The 20,454-nt window shown below is 36.8% G+C and overlaps 1 protein-coding gene and 1 non-coding gene across 15 annotated transcripts in view; both read left to right on the forward strand.

Moving 5' to 3' along the window:
- Positions 1 to 20,454, forward strand: part of GBF1 (golgi brefeldin A resistant guanine nucleotide exchange factor 1) — a 166,636-nt gene that overhangs the window by 117,925 nt on the left and 28,257 nt on the right. For 12 of the 14 annotated variants that reach the window (XM_077125839.1, XM_077125837.1, XM_077125840.1 and 9 more), the window contains exon 4: positions 14,518 to 14,649. In XM_077125839.1, the coding sequence (XP_076981954.1) occupies positions 14,518 to 14,649 (132 nt within the window). Of the gene's footprint in view, positions 1 to 13,998; positions 14,162 to 14,517; positions 14,650 to 20,454 lie in introns of all 14 variants that reach the window. The other 2 variants (XM_077125851.1, XM_077125850.1) reach the window with 1 other exon arrangement.
- Positions 9,741 to 9,847, forward strand: LOC143654725 (U6 spliceosomal RNA). The gene has a single exon (XR_013161916.1). It is a non-coding gene; the product is annotated as a U6 spliceosomal RNA (small nuclear RNA).

Raw genomic sequence — 20,454 nt, forward strand, 5'->3', positions numbered from 1 at the left:
ATCCAATTGAAAATGCCCAACTATCCCTAATAAGAATCACTCAGGAGTGAAGAGCTAGCAACCGGGGAAAGCAGCTTATGTGTGCATTTTGTCTCAGGAATGTGCCAGCCCAGTGCTGGCCAAATGAGAAAAGACTGCTGCAGAATGGAGAACACAAGTCTCCCAGAAGGATGGTGACTGCTCCCCTGGAGGGTAGGAGGAGAGTTTTCCCTTCTGTCCAAGAACAGTGATTGAGACCGTACATAAGCAAGACGTTGGCATAGATTATCAAAGAGAGTGGTAGCTCCAAATGAAAAAAGAAAACAGTCTCAGGATCCACCCTCCTTTTGGACAGGTCACCTCATCATCTGTGAAGCCAGAAGACTTGGGTGGGCTTATGTAGATTCTCAGACTGGCATTGAGCCAAACTAAGACTTTTCTGTCTTTAATGTCATAATTCAGGAAACTGAGCTCCCTGCCTACTGGGTAGTTGGCAGAGTATGAACCAAACACCATCAAAACATCTCTTAAGAACTTTACTTTGCTTTGGGTTAAAGTCCTGTGGGCTTTTCCAAAAACAGCTTAACAATTCTTATAATTATCATTATTAAGCACTGACTGGCTAGGAGGTAGACCTGGATTTTTTGTTTTAATATTCTTATTGACCGATTTTCACACACGTACGGTCCATACATGGTATATAATCAAGGGCTCACAATATCATCACATAATGTGTATGTCATACCACGACCATTTTTTAGAATATTTGCATCACTCCAGAAAAAGAAGTAAAAAGAAAAAACTCATACATACCATACACCTTACCCCTCCCTCTTATTGACTACTAGTATTTCCATCTACCCAATTTATTTTACCCCTTATCCCCCCCATTATGTATTTATTTTTTTATCCGTATTTTTTGCTCATTTGTCCATACCCTGGATAAAAGGAGCATCAGACAAGGTTTTCACGATCACACAGTCACAATTTAAAAGTTTTATCTTTATACAATCATCTTCAAGGATCAAGGCGTCTGGGATACAGCTCCACAGTTTCAGGTACTACACTCTAGCCCCTCCAATACACCATAAACTAAAAATGTGTATCTCCAAAATACCAGAATAACCTCTTGACTCTGTTTGAAATCTCTCAGCCACTGAAACTTTATTTTGCCTCATTTCTCTCTTCTCCCTTTTAGTCAAAAAGGCTTTCTCAATCCCTTGATACCTCGTCCCAGCTCATCACAGGAATTCTGTCCCTCATTGCCAGGGAGATTTATACCCCCTGGGAAGTTATGTCCCATGTAGTCCTAAGGAGACTTTGCAGATACTTCTTTATTCACTGCCCAGATTACTCTGGGACATATTGGGACATCACACTAATCTGGACAAACCAACAAAATTCAAGAAATTGTGGAGCTGTATTCCAGAAGCCTTGATTCTTGAAGATGATTGTATAAAGATAAAACTTTTAAATTGTGACTGTGTGATCGTGAAAACCTTGTCTGATGCTCCTTTTATCCAGGGTATGGACAGATGAGCAAAAAATATGGATAAAAAATAAATACATAATGGGGGGATAGGGGTAAAATAAATTGGGTATTTTTATTTCGAATACAGTTAAAAATAACTGTATTCAGCTAAACTACCATACAAGTTAAATTAGGAAATGCACTACCCAAAATATACATTTTGCACCAAATAAACGTCTCTCCCTTTGGGGTAGACCTGGATTTGATTTTATAAACGGGTAACTTAGTCCTAGAAATATCCCAAGTATTCTTTCTCCAGTGGAGAGTTGTTCTTCCTGTCATTATACCCATTCCTTATTTTTTTTTCTCCCTGTCTTAGAACATGAACCAGTCACCTTTAGCACACCCCTCCACCTAAACTGCACTCTCTGTTTACTGGACTATTTGTGCCTTGAGGTTGACAGTCTTCCAAGGTGGGAATTTTGGCTGCTTGAGTGGGGTGTCAGATGTCTCCTTGGTTATGAAATTATTCAGCCTGCTTACTATGGGCAGCATCATGGCATCTCTCCGCTGGAGGGCTCAGGCAGCTCTTCTCACTCATCTGAAGGATATCCAGACATTTGAATATCAGTCTACAAGCAGGCTGAGCAGGAAGGTAGTATACCAGAAACCTTTCTGTGCTGGCCTAGAGTTGAGTGAGTAGGAGCTTAGTTTTTGGAGTCAGGTCAACCTGGATTTGAGTCCGGTATCTGCCACTTGCTGATTGTATGGTCTTAGTTGGTGGGTGGCTCTTAACTTATCCTTTCTAAGTCTTATTTTCATCTTCAAAATGGGGATAATTGTAAGGAAAGAAGGTTTGCAAAGCGCTTATTAGCACATGGCATTGTACAGAGTAATAAATGGTGGCTGCTTCTGTATTATTGTTATCATTATCTCTTATAAAGGGAGGATGATGTTTTTCAATCCTTTGTTTTAAAAAGGTAGCCTGCCATCAACAGAAGAGTGGCTAAACAAACTGTGGTATATACATACGATGGAATATTATGCAGCTTTAAGACAGGATAAACTTATGACGCATGTAATAACATGGATGGACCTAGAGAACATTATGCTGAGTGAGTCTAGCCAAAAACTAAAGGACAAGTACTGTATGGTTCCACTGATGTGAACGGACATTCGAGAATAAATTTGGAATATGTCATTGGTAACAGAGTCCAGCAGGAGGTAGAAACAGGGTAAGATAATGGGCAATTGGAGCTGAAGGGATACGGAGTGTGCAACAGGACTAGATACAAAAACTCAAAAATGGACAGCACAATAATACCTAATTGTAAAGTAATCATGTTAAAACACTGAATGAAGCTGCATCTGAGCTATAGGTTTTTGTTTTGTTTTGTTTTGTTTTTACTATTATTACTTTTATTTTTTTCTCTATATTAACATTCTATATCTTTTTCGGTTGTGTTGCTAGTTCTTCTAAACCGATGCAAATGTATTAAGAAACGATGATCATGCATCTATGTGATGATGTTAAGAATTACTGATTGCATATGTAGAATGGTATGAATTCTAAATGTTAGGTTAATTTCTTTTTTTCCGTTAATTTAAAAAAAAAAAAAGAGAAGGGGTAATTGGAGCTGAAGGGATACAGACTGTGCAACAGGACTGGATATAAAAACTCAGAAATGGACAGCACAATACTACCTAATTGTAATGCAATTATGTTAAAACATTGAATGAAGCTGCATGTGAGGTATAGGTTATTTTTTTCTCTCTATTATCGTTTTAATTCTTATTCTGTTGTCTTTTTATTTCTTTTTCTAAATCGATGCAAATGTACTAAGAAATGATGATATGCAACTATGTGATGATATTAAGAATTACTGATTGTACATGTAGAATGCAATGATTTCTAAATGTTTTGTTAATTTTTTTTTTTAATTTTTTTTAATTAAAAAAAAAAAATAAAGGAAGCCTGTTGGGTGGTGCAACAGTGGCTCAGTGGCAGAATTCTTGCCTGCCATGCCGGAGACCCGGGTTCAATTCCTGCTGCCTACCTATGCAGAAAAAAAAAAAGGAAGCCTGTTACTTTTTCTGATACTGTGTACACCCTGAAGAAATCTGAAGTACTTGGAAATTAAAAAAACTATACTAAACTATACCATAAGTAACAACTACCAGTTGTCTTGCCGTTTATCCTTAATTTGTTTCCCTGTCAGGTTTAGGAATCAAAGGTAGTAGTTCTGCCTTTGAATTTCTTTTATATCCCCTTTAATCTTAAGAAATAAACTAATAAAGAACAATGAATTGGGACTCCAGAACTAAAAAATTAGAATAACGATACTTCGTTGTATTGTATTTGTTGCTCACTTACTTTTTTCCATGCATTATACCAAGTGTTTTGCATAGAATAAATGAAATATAATGTATATAAAGTGCTTAACACAGGGCCTGATTCATAGAATATGCTCAGTAAATATTAGTTGCTATTATTTTTAATTTCATTCATTTTAGTTCTCTAACACTCACTTTGCAGGTGATAAAATAGAGGCTTAGAAAGCTAAGTAGCTAAGATTACACAGCTACTAGGTTGTAGAACTTGGATTTGAACCCTACTCTAAAGACCATATTTATACTAGTGCTCTCAACTTCAGTACTTGCTTCCATCACTACCTGGCTTTGTGCCATCAAATTATTTAACCTCCCTAAATCTCAGTTACTTCATTTGTAAATTATTTTTAGGGACTGCCTAACTATATTATCCTAGAATTTGGAGAATTTTCTGCATTGGCCAGCCAAAAATTAGGATTTATTTTTCTAGAGCACTATAATTCAGAATATAATCTGCAACTCCCTTTTTCCAATATATGTATAGATGAGTAAGGGAAAAAGACCAAAAATTAATAATATGGTGAAGGGGAGGGTATGGGATGTTTTAGTGTCCTTTTTCACTTTTATTTTTTATTATTTTTTTTGAGTAATAAAAATATTCAAATATTGATTGTGGTGATGAATGCACAGCTATATGATGATACTGTGAACCACTAACTGTATAATTTGGATGATGATATGGCATGTGAATTTATAATATATCACAATAAAATTGTGTTAAAAATATACTATGTATATATAATCTGCAAGCTTAAGCAGAACCACAAACTGCTGCTTCATACACAATGAGATGCATGCAGAAATTAAGACAAAACATTTAGATATTTTTATAACAACTTGACTTATAAATTTTAAGTACATTGATTTTAATAATAAACATTATATCTTTGGATTTTTTAATTTTGTTTTTTGAGGAACTCATTTTATTATATTTCATGGTAGTTTGGATCTGCAGTGGATTAATATAAAGGAAAAACCTGACCCTTTATCACAGATAGCTTGAGGAATGCTATTTTAGAGGACACATCAAAACAAATTACATGTTTACATACATAGAGGTACTCTTAAATCAGAAATATCCTTGCTAGTGCCCAACTAGGTGTATCCTTTCCCTATCTCCCTCTGAAGTTGCAGTAGTTGCTCCAGTTAGAACTTTTCTGATGCTCCTGGCAATCAGCAGTTGAACCTACAGAACAAAGCTCCAATTTGGCCTAGACCAAACTCTTTTAGTAAAGTACACTTTCTATACCATGATTCCCTTTTTTTGAAAGGGTAGAGGAGTGAGAGTGATAGTGAACATTCCTATTAAAAAGTCCAGCCCTTTAATTTTTGAACAGTAAGTTTCCATAAAGCATTGACTCAAAGAATGGAAGTGCTAGAATAATGTATCCTAGCAGCATAGATTCCAACTCCCTAATTTGACAAATGAGAAGCTTTAGTATCATACACTTCGCTATCAGTGGGGGAGAGAATAATGTATACTTTGACTGGATTGTATATTTTGTGAGTGCCACACCCAGAGCCTTTGGGAAGTTCTCCATAGGGCTTTGTCCAATACTCTGTATGGTATCATTCCTGTCCCCTTCAAGCATCTCAGTGCCTAATAGATCTCTTTCATCTTAAGAAGTGCAGAAGATTAGCTAATTGAATCCAGGAATATATAAAAAGAATAATATACCAAGAGTAAACAAGGTTTATGTTGGGAATGCAATGCTGATTCAGTGTTTGAAAATCAGTCAATATAATCCAAATATTAACATTCTAAAGAAGAAAAACGATATGATCATATCAGTTGACACAGAAAAGGCATTTGACAAAATTTAACATCCATTCACATGAAAAAAACATACGCAACTCAGCAAATTAGAAATTGAAAGGAATTTCCTTAACTTAATGAACATCTGCAAAATAAACTTATGGCTAGCATCATGCTTTAGAGTGAAACACTTAATGCTTTCACCCTAAATTTGGGACTAACACAAAGAAGTCCACTTTCATTATTATTTAACAAATTACTGTGTTAAAGTACTGGAAGTCCTAGCCAGTGCAATAAGACAAAATATATATATATTGGAAAGGAAAAAATAAAACTGTCCATATTTCCAATAACATTATCCATAAATAGACAAATAGAAAAAATAACAACTGGTCTATGTAGAAAACTCCAAAGAATCTACAAAAAATTTCCTAGAACTAATAAATGAGTTAAATAAGGTCACAGGATTCAAAGTCAATGCAAAAATCAATTGCATTTCTATATACTAACAGTGAATTTATGAAAACTGAAATTAAAAACACAATACCATTTTTCGTTGCTCAAAACAAATGAAATACTTAAGTACAAACCTGACAAGACATTTATAGAATCTGTATACTGAAAACTACAGTTCACTGATGAAAGAAATCAAGAAGACCTAAGTAAATTGAAAGAGACATATCATGTTCATGGATTGAAAGGTGCAACATTGAAAAGTTGTCAATTCTCCCTGGATTCAATGCAGTTCTTATCAAACTCCCAATAAGATGTTTAGAGACATAGACAAGTTTATCTTAAAATCGTTAAGGGGAAGATGTAGAAGTAGATTGGCGAACGATGGTGTGTACTTATGAATGAAGGTTGTGCTGCTACAAAAAGAAACAAAGTCATGAGGCATGTGACTTGTGATGTGAATGAACATGTGGGACATTTGGTGAGACAAAATAAGCCAGAAACAAAAAAGTTAACAATGGTGTGGTCACCTTTAAAAAATGCTTATAAGAAAACAGGGGCCTAGGTTGTAAGCAGACACATTAAATCCAGAGTAGTGATTATTATTTCTGGAATTTGAAAGGCTGTTTCATATATATAACCTGATATTTAGAGATAAGAATGAAGCCGAACAGATTGGGGTTAAAGTAATTCAGAACATAGGGGTAAGGAAGACAGTGTCTGTATCTTAGAACCACACATACTCTTTGAGACCAATGGAAGAAAGTTTTATTTGGTCCGAAATTGAAATTTTCTATAGTGCATAATCTAATTCAGCCTATCTGTAGAGCTCATTTGAACAATTGAAACACAGAGAGCGCAGAATAAGAAGGAGATCCTTTAGTCCTGTATAGATTATTGTATTGCCTTGATACATCCTAGAGTATATTAAGCATATAATCAAAAAGTATTGGCAAAGTCCCTGAGGGATGGGAGAAAGAATATGAAACTATTAAACCTTACCATCAGGGAATCCCCTGATACTGTGTCAAACTTTAGGTACACCCAAATCAATCAGCCATGCCCTTGATCATGAGGCTTACTCTTGTGAAGCTTATGTAGGTAGGGGAGAAACTTAAACCACATATAGGCATGCCTAAGAGTTACGTCTGGAGGCCTCTGTTGTTGCTCAGATGTGGCCTCAGTCTCTAAGCCCAACTATGCAAGTGAAATCATTGCCCTCCCACATACAAGGGACATGGCATCCAGGGGTGAAAGTCTCCCTGGCGACGTGGAAGTTGACTCCCAGGGATGAATCCAGACCTGGCACCATGGGATCAACAATTCCATCCTGACCAAAAGGGGGAAAGAAGTATAATTAAAAAGTATCAGTGGAAGAGAGAGTTTAAATAGAGTCGAGAGGCTACTCTGGAGGTTGCTCTTACACACGCTTCAGTTAGACATTGCTACCTATCATAACCTGCCAACCCCCAACCAGGACAATTCCAATCAATCCTAAAGAACACCTAAGGCAATATATAAGAATCTACAAGGGTTCGAGGCACTTGAGTAACTTTCCAGAACCTACAACCTCCAGATGGGTCCCTGATCCAGATAAGTCCTGAAAGCTAGCCAGCTTCTCCAGGATATCAGATATTTCCATCTGTCTACCCCGTATTAGTGACACACCCTTCCAATATCAAAAATTTAGAATTTCCATAGCCCAAACACCCCTAAAGAGAGGATGGAAAGATCAAAGGTGATGGTGGAATATACCGAGAAATAGGATTTAACAAAGGAATATGAATGCTGAATTATTAAATTGATATCTCTTTTAGTTGATATGCTCTTGTAGAGCAGCTAGAAGTAAAAGCCTAAAATTGTGAAATTGTAACCCATGTCAAACTCTTAAACAAGTTCTACAACTAATTGTGGTGCTGTACTTTGAAATTTATAAGCTTTTTTATATATGGTTATTTTTTTCACCAAAAAAAGAAGGAAAAAAGTCAATTTTGATAATAAAAAAATACTTACGCTCTCTAGCCTCCTATATTTTGGAGCAGCTAGAAGGAAAAATATGAGAGGATAGTACGTTAGCCCATGACAAACTCTGGGATCTATCCTGTAATGCTTGTTGAAGAGTGCTTTGAAAACTATTGCTTTTTTATTTCTTTGCTTTGTATATATGTTATAGAATTTTTAAAAAGTTAAAAATAGAAAAAAGAAGCAGTTATGACAGAGAAGTTAGGATTTAACAAACTGTTGAATCACTATAATGATATTCCTTTTAGCTTCCAGTGTTTTGGAGCCCCTAGAAGGAAAAATCTGAAAATGTAGAATGGTAATCCATACCAAACTTTGAAATCTGTTCTCTAACTACTTGTTAAAATGTACTTTGAAAATTATTGGTGTTTTTTGTATATATGTTATATTTCAGAATAAAAAAAGCCTAAAAATGAAAAAATTGTTATTGAAAGGCAAAGGAAGTGGAATAACAAAAATGATATTGAAAATTAAGAATGAAGTTGGAAAAATCATACTACTCGATTTTAAGACTTAATTTATAGCTATAGAATCAAAGCAGTGTGGTTTTGTCAGAGTCAGTCACATCGATCATTGGAACCGAATGAAAATCCGGAATAGACTGCAAAAATGGCTATTTGATTTTTTACAAAGCAGCAAAAAGAACTCAATGTAAAAAGGATATCTTTTCATCTCTGGTATTGGAACAAAATAGAGATGCATATGAGAAAAAAAAAGAACCTCAATCTAAACTTCACACCTTATAGAAGAGTTAACTCACATTAGACAAGCAAAAAATGTTTATTTGGTACAAAATTTATATTTTGACTAGTGCATTTCCTAATATAACTTATGTGGACAGCTTAATCAAACGCCATAGTACTTGGAACCTTGTGTAAGGCATGAGATTTTGTAGGTTTGTCCAGAATGATGCCTAGATAAATCCCAGAGCAATTTGAACAGTGCATAGGGAAGTATTTGCAGAGTACCCTAGGGGGAATGGTGAGAAAGGGGGAAAATTCACCTTCCCCAAGTAGAGAATTCTTGGTATTCTCACAGGCAATGGGGACAGCCAAAGCAATAGGCTGAGCCTCCAATCTTGGGGTTTGTTCGTATGAAACTTAATCCCGCAAAGTATAGGCTAAACCTATTTAAATTAGGCCAAAGAGTCACCCCCAAGAGAACCTCTTTTGTTGCTCAGATGTGGCCTCTCTCTCTCTTGGCTGACACAGCAAGCAAACTCACTGCCCTCCCCCTCTCTACATGGGACATGACTCCCAGGGGTGTGGACCTTCCTGGCAATGTGGGACAGAAATCCTAGAATGAGCTAGGGACTCAGTATCAAGGGATTGAGAAAATCTTCTCGACCAAAAGGGGAAAGAGTGAAATGAGACAAAATAAAGTGTCAATGGCTGAGAGATTCCAAACAGAATCGAGAGGTTATCCTGGAGGTTATTCTTACACATTAAATAGCTATCACCTATTTAGCTAAGGTATAATGGAGAGGCTAGAGGGAACTGCCTGAAAATGTGGAGCTGTGCTCCGGTGGCCATGTTTCTTGAAGATAATTGTATGATGATATGGCTGTCACAGTGTGACTATGTGGTTGTGAGAGCATTGTGTCTGATGCTCCTTTTGTATACCTTATTGCAGACAAGGAAAACATATGAATTAAAAATAAATAATAGGATGCTCACTTCGGCAGCACATATACTAAAATTGGAACGATACAGAGAAGATTAGCATCGCCCCTGTGCAAGGATGACATGCAAATTCGTGAAGTGTTCCATATTTTTTAAAAAAATAAATAAATAATAGGGGAAACAAATGTTAAAATAAATTTAGTAGATTGAAGTGCTGGTGATTGGTGAAGGGAAGGGTTAAGGGGTATGATATGTATGAATTTTTTTCTGTTTTTTAATTTTTCTGAATTGATGCAGATGTTCTAAGAAATGATCGTGATGATGAATGTGTAACTGTGATGATAGTGTGAGTTATTGATTATATAACAAGAACAGAATGATTGTATGATAAGAATGTGTTTGTATGTGGTTGTGTATCATAAATTAAAAAATTAATTTAAAAAATAAAGAATTAACTCAAATTAGATCATAGTTTAAATGAAAAACATAAATCTGGAGAATCTTTAGGGGAGAACATAAAAGAAAATCTTTGTGACCTAGGACCAGGCAAAGAATACTTGGGATATAAAAAGCACAATCCATAAAATGGATATGGATGAATTAATCAAAATTTTAAATTTGTCCTGCAACATACACTGTTACAGAGAATGAAAAGACAAACTGTAGACTAGGAGAAAATTTAAGTAAACATTGTATATCCAATATATCCAATAAAGGACTTGAATCCAGAATAGATAAAGAATGATCAAAACTCAACAGCAAGAAAACAATTCAGTTTTAAAATGGACTGAACCACTTCATACCCACTAGGCTGACTATTATTTTTAAAAATGGAAAATAAGTGTTGATGCAGATGTGGGGAAATTGAAACCCTCATACATTGTTGGTGGGAATGTAAAATCTTGCAGCTGCTGTGGAAAACTGTTTGGCAGTTCCTCAGAGAGTTAAACATAGAATTACCATATGATCCAGTAAGTTCTCTTCTAGGTATGTGGTGGATTGAATTATGTAACTCAATTTAGACATGATCTTGGTCTTGATTTGTGTTCCAGTGGGTGTGAACCCATTGTAAATAGGATCTCTTGAAGATGTTGTTTTAGTTAAGGTTGAGGCTTTATCCTGATTACAGAAGAAATTCAGAGAGAGAGAAAGCAATGGAGAGGAGCCAGAAGTAGGAAATTAATGGAACCTGGAAGAGAAAGTAGGGGACATTGCCATGTGGCGGTAAAGCCAAGGAACCCCAAGGATTGCAGGCAAGCCAGCACTAGAATGCCACTATCTTTGGGGAGAAAACAAAGCCTTGTGAATATCTTTTTTTTTTTTTAATTTTTTATTAATTAAAAAAAATTACAAGAAACACAAACATTCCCAACACATACACTCAGCAATTCACAATATCATCACATACACTCAGCAATTCACAATATCATCACATAGTTGCATATTCATCATCATGATCATTCCCAGAACATTAGCATCAATTCAGAAAAAGAAATAAAAAGACAACAGAAAAATATAACAAACAGAAAAAAAAAATTTTTACAGGCCATACCCCTTACTGATCCCTTTCATTGATCACTAGCATTTCAAAATAAATCTGTTTTAACATTTGTTCCCCCTATTATTTATTTTTATTCCATATGTTCCTCTCATCTGTTGACAAGGTAGATAAAAGGAGCATCAGACACAAGGTTTTCACAATCACACAGTCACATTGTGAAAGATATATCATTATACAGTCATCATCAAGAAACATGGATGCTGGAACACAGCTCTACATTTTCAGGCAGTTCCCTCCAGCCTCTCCATTACATCTTAGATAACAAGGTGATATCTACTTAATGCATAAGAATAACCTCCAGGATAACCTCTCAACTCTGTTTGGAATCTCTGAGCCATTGACACTTTGTCTCATTTCACTCTTCCCCCTTTTGGTCAAGAAGCCTTGTGAATATCTTGATGTTGAACTTCTGGCCTCTGAAACTGTGAACCAATAAATGCTTGTTGTTTGAGCCCAACTTTTGCATGGGATTTGTGATAACAGCTAAGGTAAAACTAAAACACAGTTTATACGCAAAAGAATTGAGAGACTCGAACAGATACTTGTATTCCAATATTCATATTATAAAGTGATTCATGATCAATATTGTCAGATTTATTGCTAGAATACTACTTAAACATCAAAGGAAAGGCAAAAAATTTATATTTCTTCAAAAGAATCATTCATGAAATTTATGCATTAAAAATGCTATTAAAAGTTATTAAATTTTTTTTCACTAACAATACCTATAGGTTTAAAATAAAATGTTCTTTTAAAGTACATATTTTTACAATGTATATCCCAGAAGCTTGTTTATTACTAATTCACAAATATCTTTGTGTGTCCAACAACAGATGAATAGATAAACAAAATGTTATATAAATATACAGTGGAGTATTATTCAGCCATAAAAAAGAAATGAAGTTCTGATGTTGCTACAACATGGATGAATGTCCAGAACAAATAAGCCAGACATTAGAGGACAAATATTTTATGATTCCACTTATATGAAATAGCTAAAATTAGCAAACTCATAGAGATAGAAAGTAGATTTGGGGCTACCAGAGGCTGGTGGAAGGGGAATAGGGGTATTGCTTAATGGATATAGAGTTTTCTTTTCAGGGTAATGGAAAAGTTATGGTGGTGGATGGTGGTAATGATAACACAATATTGCAAATATAATTAGTATCACTGAATTGTACACTTAAAGTAGTTAAAATGGGGAATATATATATGTATAAAACAGATGAATGGATATAGAAATTGTAGTACCTATGCATAATGGAATACTACTCAGCAACAAAAAGAAACAAACTGCTGATACATACAACAGCCTCACAAATCTCAAAGGCACCATGCTGACTGAAGGAAGCCAGTCTCAAAAGGCTACATACTATATGATACCATTTTTCTGTCCTTGGTAAAGCCATGGTGATGGAGAATAGATTGGTAGTTGACAGAATGTAGGGGTAGGGGAAAAGTATGACTACAAAGGGCTTAGCAGAGGGAGTTTGGGAGGAAAATTGTTCTATATCCTGATTGTCGTGGTAGTTACAGGATTCTATACATGTGTTAAAATGCATAGAACTATATCCAAAGAACGTAAGTTTTACACTATGTTAATTAAAAAAATTTTTTATAAAAAGAGGCAGAGGAAGTGTCAACCCCTGGCTATAAAATTGCCCATGTCTCTGGTCTTGAAGAGACATAAAACAAATATGGTTGTAGTTGCTGGGTGAAAACTCAGACAATCTATTCCCTGACCTACTCCTCAAAGATATTTTTTTCCTTCTAGATTTTTGCATGTCAAAATATACAAACATGACCATTTTTTTAATGACAGTCCAAATTGTATATAATGCATTTTTGCTTCTAAAGTAGGATGACTAGATGACCTTAAAATGTTTAATATGACTTTTTAAAAGTATTTTATATATTTCAGTTTTTACAAATATTTCTATTCCTTACATTTCAAAACCTACCACAATCTCTCTCTCTCTCACACACACACACACACACACACACAAAGGTTTTTCTCCAGGATTTTTATGCAAATTGTACATATCTAAGAGGGGGCAGTGGGGAATGAGAAACAGGTTTTATACAGCTGATGTGATCACGGTACAGACAAGCTAGGAAAATGCTACCCAGTCTGCCAATTAATTAAAGCATTAATCTAAGGAGCAGCCAGGCCCAGGGATGTTTACCCAGAGAGAGGGGTGGTAGAAATTAAATAGGAAGCTCCCTGTATTTGCATGAAAATGAAGGTGTTTAGGGGAAACCCTTCTGTCTGTAAAGGTGGGCCAGCCTTGATCACATCCCTAAACTTTCTGTTCTATTTAGGGAGCCTTTTAGGAAGCTAGTATCTGAGAAATGAAAAGCATGGTAGAATCAAGAAAAACAAAATATTAGACCCTGGATAGAGTAGGGTAGGGAGTGCGTCCAGAGTTCTGTAGCTTCATAGACCTGGTAATTAGGTAGAATAGACATAAGTTTTGGAAATGCATTGACAGGGTTCAAATCCCATCTCTGCTTCTTACTAGCTGTGTGATTTGGGGGCCAGTCATGCATCTCATCTGAGCCTTATTTTTCTCATCTGTAAAATAGGAATTGTAAATTGCCCCTTTATCTCAGGGCAGTTAGCTCTCTGCTTAAGTGTAGCAGGAAGGGGGCTAGAGAATAGTTAGAACCTTTGAAGGTTACACACTTCCTCCCTAAGTGAGGGACTAGTCAGCCTTTTGTTCTTTTTCTGCTTATTTTTCAGTGAGACAAGAAGGCTCAAGAAGGTTTCCCTCCATTTTCCTTGGATGTGCTCTTTTCTTTTCCTGAGAGGAGTGACCTTGACCATAACTGCAAAAGACATAAAGACAGCAGTGGGAAACTCTGGGATCTTTTGGCCACACTGGCTATACCCAGCAAGGCACAAAGTGAGCTTTACCTGTGTATCACAGGGGAGGGTGAGAGATTTGAGCATTTCCTCCTGAAATGGACAAGGAAAATCAACCCAATAAGGTTTCATGATATTAAAAACTTAACATTAATTTTGTTAAGCCTGATAATGGTGGGTTTTATTTTTAATTTTTCTATCTTTTAGAGTTGCACATAAAAAAATTTATAGATAAAACAATACCATGTCTGGGTTGTGATTCAAGATAATCCAGAGGGAGAACATTCAACCTGGCAACAAGACCTCTAGCTTGTGGCACAAATACTAAGAGCCTTTTCCTAGGATTTAGCTTTTTGTTAGAGGGCATCTCTTCATTCCTGGTTTCTTTTCTTGCAGAACTCTCAGAGATTGAGCCTAATGTGTTCCTTCGTCCATTCCTGGAAGTGATTCGCTCTGAAGATACCACTGGCCCTATCACTGGACTGGCACTCACCTCTGTTAACAAGTTCCTGTCCTATGCTCTCATAGGTAAGAGCTCAGACTTTTGTTGGATGACATTAGCACTTCATTTCCTGTCTCTCCTAGAGGGATGTGGTTGGGGTCAGGCCTTAGGCAACAAACCTGCCATTCTCAGAAGTTTTTTCCCAGCCATCTCTTTTCTATTAGAAGAGAAACATGATTGTTATTTGTTGCTCATCATGCTAATTTACTCAGGTTGTGCTGGGAGGGCAGGTTTCCCTGAGTCTGGTTCCTCTGACTGTGTTTTGAGGTACTAACGGGTGTGGGGCCCTTTGAGGTTTTGGTTTGTTGGTTTGACTTATTTTTATTTCTTTCCCTTGTTTTTCTTTTTTTAACATTTTTTCTTGTGAAATATAACATATATGCAAAAAAGCAATAAACTTCAAAGTACATTGTAACAAATAGTTATAGAATAGATTTCAAAGTTTGGTATGGGTTACAGTTCCACAATTTCAGGTTGTTCCTTCTAGCTGCTCCAAGACACTGGATGCTAAAAGAAATATCAATATAATGATTCAGCAGTCATACTCATTTGTTAAATCTTATCTTCTCTGTTATAACTCCACATTCTCCTTGATCCTTCTCCCAATCTTTAGGGTTATTGGGCTATGCCCATTCTAACTTTTACGTGTTGTAAAAGGGTGTTAATATGGGATAGGGGAATGGCACTAGTTGATGTTCTTGGAGATGCTGGCCCCTCTGGGTTTCAAGACTTATCTGGCCTCAGAACCATCTGGAGGTTTTAGGTTTCTGGAAAATAATCTTAGTACATGAAACTTTTGTAGAATCTCCGATAGAGCCCTAGGTGTTCTTTAGGGTTAACAGGAATGGTTTTGGTTGGGTGTTGGCAGACCGTGGTAATTAGCAGTATCTAGTTGGAACTTCGATAGGAGTAGCCTCCAGACTCTATTTGAACTCCCTTAGCCACTGATAACCTTATTTTGTTACATTTCTTTTCCCCCTTTTGGTCAGGAAGGCATTATCAATCCCATGGTGCCCGGGCCAGGCTCATTCCTAGGAGTCATGACCCTCATTACCAGGGAGGCTTTTACTCCCGGATGTCAATCCCACGTAGAAGGAGGGTAACAATTTTACTTGCCGAGTTGGACTTAGAGAGAGGCCACATCTGAGCAACAAACGTGGTTTTCTAGAAGTAACTCTTAGGCATAACTAAAGGTAGGCTTAGCTTCCCTGGTACAGAAATAAGCTTCCTAAGAGCAAGCCTCAAGACCAAGGGCTTGCTTGGCCTATTAACTTGGGAGTCCCTAATATTTGAGACAGTATCAGAAGTTTCCATATTAGTAAAGCTTAATAGTTCCATATTTTTCTCTACTCCCTCAAGAGACTTTGCCAAAACTTTTTAATTATTTGCCCAACATTCTCTAGGATGTATCCAGGTATTATGTTAACCTATACCAAATTACAAACCCTCCTTCCCATTCTGGGCTCCATGTGTTTGGACTCCATGTGTTTGGGTTGTTTAAATGAGCTATTCAGACAAGTTGAATTACATTTTGTGCTATAGAAAATTTAGGTTTTAGACAAAATAAACCTTTCTGCCTTTGGTCTCATACAGTAGGTGAAGTTCTAAAATACTGACAGTGTCATCCTTACCCCTATATTCTGATTTACTTTAGTCCCGACCCGATTGGCTTTGTTCTTATCTCTGATTGAAGCCTAATCTCTTTTTCTGTTTCATTAACAGTAGTTATATGTAGCAATGCTGACTTTCAGAGCTGCAGCACTCCAACTTAGTCTTAGGTGCCACACAGGTAGCCAACGTTCCAGGGAAATACCAGGTTATTCATGTATAGTACAACATCTCAAAATCTAGAAATAACTGGACTAAATGTGACTGATATAAGTAAGCTCTTAAAATATAGGCCCCAATTTTCTTATTAAGTATTTTCTAAAAGAAACCATATCATATTAGTTATTTTGTTTCTGACTTATTTTGCACCACATAATGTCCAAAGTTCATTCACCTCATTGCATGCCTCACAACTTTGTTCCTTTCTGTAGGGCTTGGCTTATTTTTAAAGTTATAAATATAATGCATGTTTAAGAAGATAAACAATAAAGAATGTCTAAATAAAAAGTTAATGGTCTCTCCCGTATCTTTCTCAATGTTTTTAACTCTTCCTGATGTAAATCTGGAAGTCTGGTAGGACTTCTATATCTTTCTCTATGTATACATAAATATATGTTAGATACCACTTTTTTTTTTAACTTTTTTACTGTATATATATATACAGTAAAAGCAAAGAAGTACAAAAGCAGTAGTTGTCAAAGCACTCTTCAACAGGTAGTTTCAGGACAGATCCCAGAGTTTGTCATTGGCTACCATATAATCCTCTCTGATTTCTCCTTCTAGCTGCTCCAGGATATAGGAAGCTAGAAGGTTTAAATGGTTTTTTATCACCCAATTGACTTTTTTCTTTCTTTTTTTGTGAAAAATAACATATGTACAAAAAAGCAATGAATTTCAAAGCACAGCACCACAATTAGTTGGTAGAACAGATTTCAGAGTTTGACATGGGTTACAATTCCAATTTTAGGTTTTTACTTCTAGCTGCTCTAAGATGCTGGAGACTAAAAGAGATCAATTTAATGATCCAGCAATCATATTCATTTGTTAAATCCTATCTTCCCTGTATAACTCCACCATCACCTTTGATCTTTCTGTCCCTCTCTTTAGGGGTGCTTAGGCTATGGGTATTCTGATTTTTTCATGTTGGAAGGGTCTGTCAGTAATAAGGGGTAGGGAGATAGAACTATCTGATGTTCTGGAGAGGCTGGGCCCTCTAGGTTTCAGGACTTATCTGAACAGGGAGCCATCTGGGGTTATAGGTTTCTGGAAACTTACACTAATGCATGGAACCTTTGTGGGATCTTACATATTGCTCTAGGTGTTCTTTAGTATTGGCTTGAATCGGTCCTGGTTGGGGTTTGGCAGTTTTAATCGGTAGTAATGTCTAACTGAAGCTTGTGTAAGAGCAACCTCCAGAGTAGCCTCTTGATTCTATTTGAACTCTCTCTGCCACTGATACTTTTTTAGTTATACTTCTTTTCCCCCTTTTGGTCAAGATGGAATGATACCGCTCCTTTTTAGAAATAAATAAAAATGGATTATGTGCTGCATGTTTTATTTTCTGACTTAACAGTATTAACTTGGAAAGATGTACATTATGTAATTCTCAGTTTGATTTATTCTCCTTAATAATTGTATAATTTCCTTAGCATAGGATGTAGCACAATTCAATCAGTTATTAATATTTTGGTTGTTTCCTGTTTGGAGCCATTATAAATAATGCTGAAGTAAGCATTCTTGTTCATATCTCCTTATTTACTAATTTTTGTTGTGTAAGATTCTTATACTAAGGATTTCTGGATTAAAGGTCATGTGCATATTACATTTTCTTAGCTTTTACCAGGTTACCTTCCCAAAATATTACAGCATTTTACACTTCTATTAGCATTGTAAGAGAGTTTCCATGTCCCCATTTTGTTACCAGTACTGAAATTATCACTATTCTTTATTTGTGCCAATTTGGTGGCATTTTGGTATTTTCTTGTTTTTATTTTCCGGAAGTTGAACATTTGCCATTTGATTTCCTATCCTTTGCCATTTTTAATTGAGTTGTTTTTTTCTTACAAGTTTGTATCTCTTTGATATTAGAGATACTAACCCTTTATGTGTTATAGTATTACAGCTGTTTCTTTCCCAGTCTAGCCCCAATATTTTCACCTAATCTATTATCTCTGAATTTGTTTATGGATTCCTTTTTTGGGAAGGTGGGGGGTGTATGTGCAAGGTCCATGAATCGAACCTAGGTCTCCCGTATGGAAGACAAGCATTCTACCACTGAACCACCCATATTAATTCCTTTTTAGTTAGTCTTGTCACTCAGGATTCTGAATTTCTTTTCTTCTGTTGCGAGCTTATGTGCAAAGGTGAAGAACATAGAAAACAGGCGGCTGTCTTTGTTTTTAAGTAGGGGGACAAGAAAAGATGAGGCTTAGTCTGAAGCTAGCCAGAAAGAAAAATGACCCTAAGTTTAGAGCAAGAAAACCCTCTATCTTTCTTAGAAAGTTGAATTTGCATAGCTAAAGCTTTCAGGATCCTGAGCAGGAATGCTAGGGGCCAGCTAGGTTCTGAATGGATGCGTCTCAGGCACTCTCTGCCTGGCTTCCTATTTTTCCTAAGCAAATCAGACCCAGCCAGTTCCAGCCTTGCCCTGAGCACCACCTGCAGGTCATCTTTCTTAACAGCCTCCAAAAGCTGCCCTTTAGTGCCTTTTCCCTCTACTCTCTTCTCCATGTACTTTCTCCCCTTCCTGGACTTAGCAGACAGGCTAGTCATTGAAGACCTTATTCACAGCTGAAGTCTTTCTACTTCCACTCTCTCAGGCCAGCTGATCAAAGGAGCTTCCTATGGAGGGAAAGGAGAATGCTGGAAGTGGTGACTGCAGTAGGCAGGAGAAAAGAGGCATGAAATTGCCAAATTTCCCTGCATTCTGTTCCAGAGTGGCCAGGAGAGAAGGACATTCCAGGGAAGAATATTGGGGAAGACTAGGTCTGCTGAGTGGGTCCAAACCAATAATCCTTTGTTTAGGTTGCCTTTCCAGAACCTTGTGACAAGGCTTCTGGGATTATTTTAGGTCCTGGTCCAAGGAACAGCCTTTTGTTTTGGCCCTTATACAGCTGCTAAACCAGGATCTGTGCTGCTGACAGCCTGGTTTGCTGGTGGGTCCTGCCTGTGGTTCTAAAGACCTATCAGTCTTACCTGCCTTGTAACAAAATTAACTTTGTTACATGCTTCAAGGTCAGGGGATAAGAGCTACAAAGAAATGGATCTATAGAGCCTAAACCACTTTACCAAGAAAGATTACTTAAAGAGGGGGGAAAATGCACCCCCAGGACCACTTGTAATTTGAAAGCAAAGCTGCCATCTGCTGAGCTCTGAATCACCACACAAACTGAGGACCTGGATTTCCACACTGTGGGTGCTGGAGGTCAGTAAGAATTATCAAGCAGGGCAGTGAGAGAGGACTTAGGCAAGGCCCTTAAGAGTATAGAATTTTTTGTGTGCTGATTGAGAGAAATGCACAGAGCTGGAGTGATAGAAGGAGCTGGTGGCTCTAGTACACTATGTATCATCATGAAATTGGCTTCCACCTGCATGACCTCTCAAGTAGCCACTGGTGCTAAGTAGAAGGATGCTTTAAGTAGGACAAAGACAGTCTTTGCAAAGAACAGAATAAAACAAGTGAAAATCACTCAAAATTAATGAAACTTTTCTGGCTCGTTGTTGTTAGAGGAATGTTCAGGTTTCTCAGCTATTCCCTGAGGTTTAAGCTCAGGAACTCCATTAATTGCAGGAATGAGAAAAGAGAACATATAAAGAATTTTCTCCTTCTAACTCTTATCAGGTGAAGCTAGGAGGTGACCCTGCATTACACCATGCCACCTCTAGAGTAACTTTCTCTGTCTCTCACAAAACTCTGTCATATCTCCTTGCCTTTTTTCCTACTTTTGTTTCCTTTTCAGCACCAAACAGCAGTGGAAAAGGGGTCCCTCAGAGCTGAAATCCTGCCTACTTCCACTCTCCAGTTAGCTAACCTCCAACCCTATTTAATTTGTCTTTTGCCTCCTAATGCCTATTTAGTTAAGCTTAGTAACAGGATTCTTGCTCAATGCCATATTGATTTGGCTTGGTTTGGTTGAATTTGCTACTGCTTTCCCCTGCCACTGGCTGGATGTGTAACTTTTGGCAAGTTATTTAACCTGCTTGTGCCTTCCTGTTCACATCTA

Source organism: Tamandua tetradactyla, chromosome 13 (assembly GCF_023851605.1).
Source record: "Tamandua tetradactyla isolate mTamTet1 chromosome 13, mTamTet1.pri, whole genome shotgun sequence".
Lineage (NCBI taxonomy): Eukaryota > Metazoa > Chordata > Mammalia > Pilosa > Myrmecophagidae > Tamandua > Tamandua tetradactyla.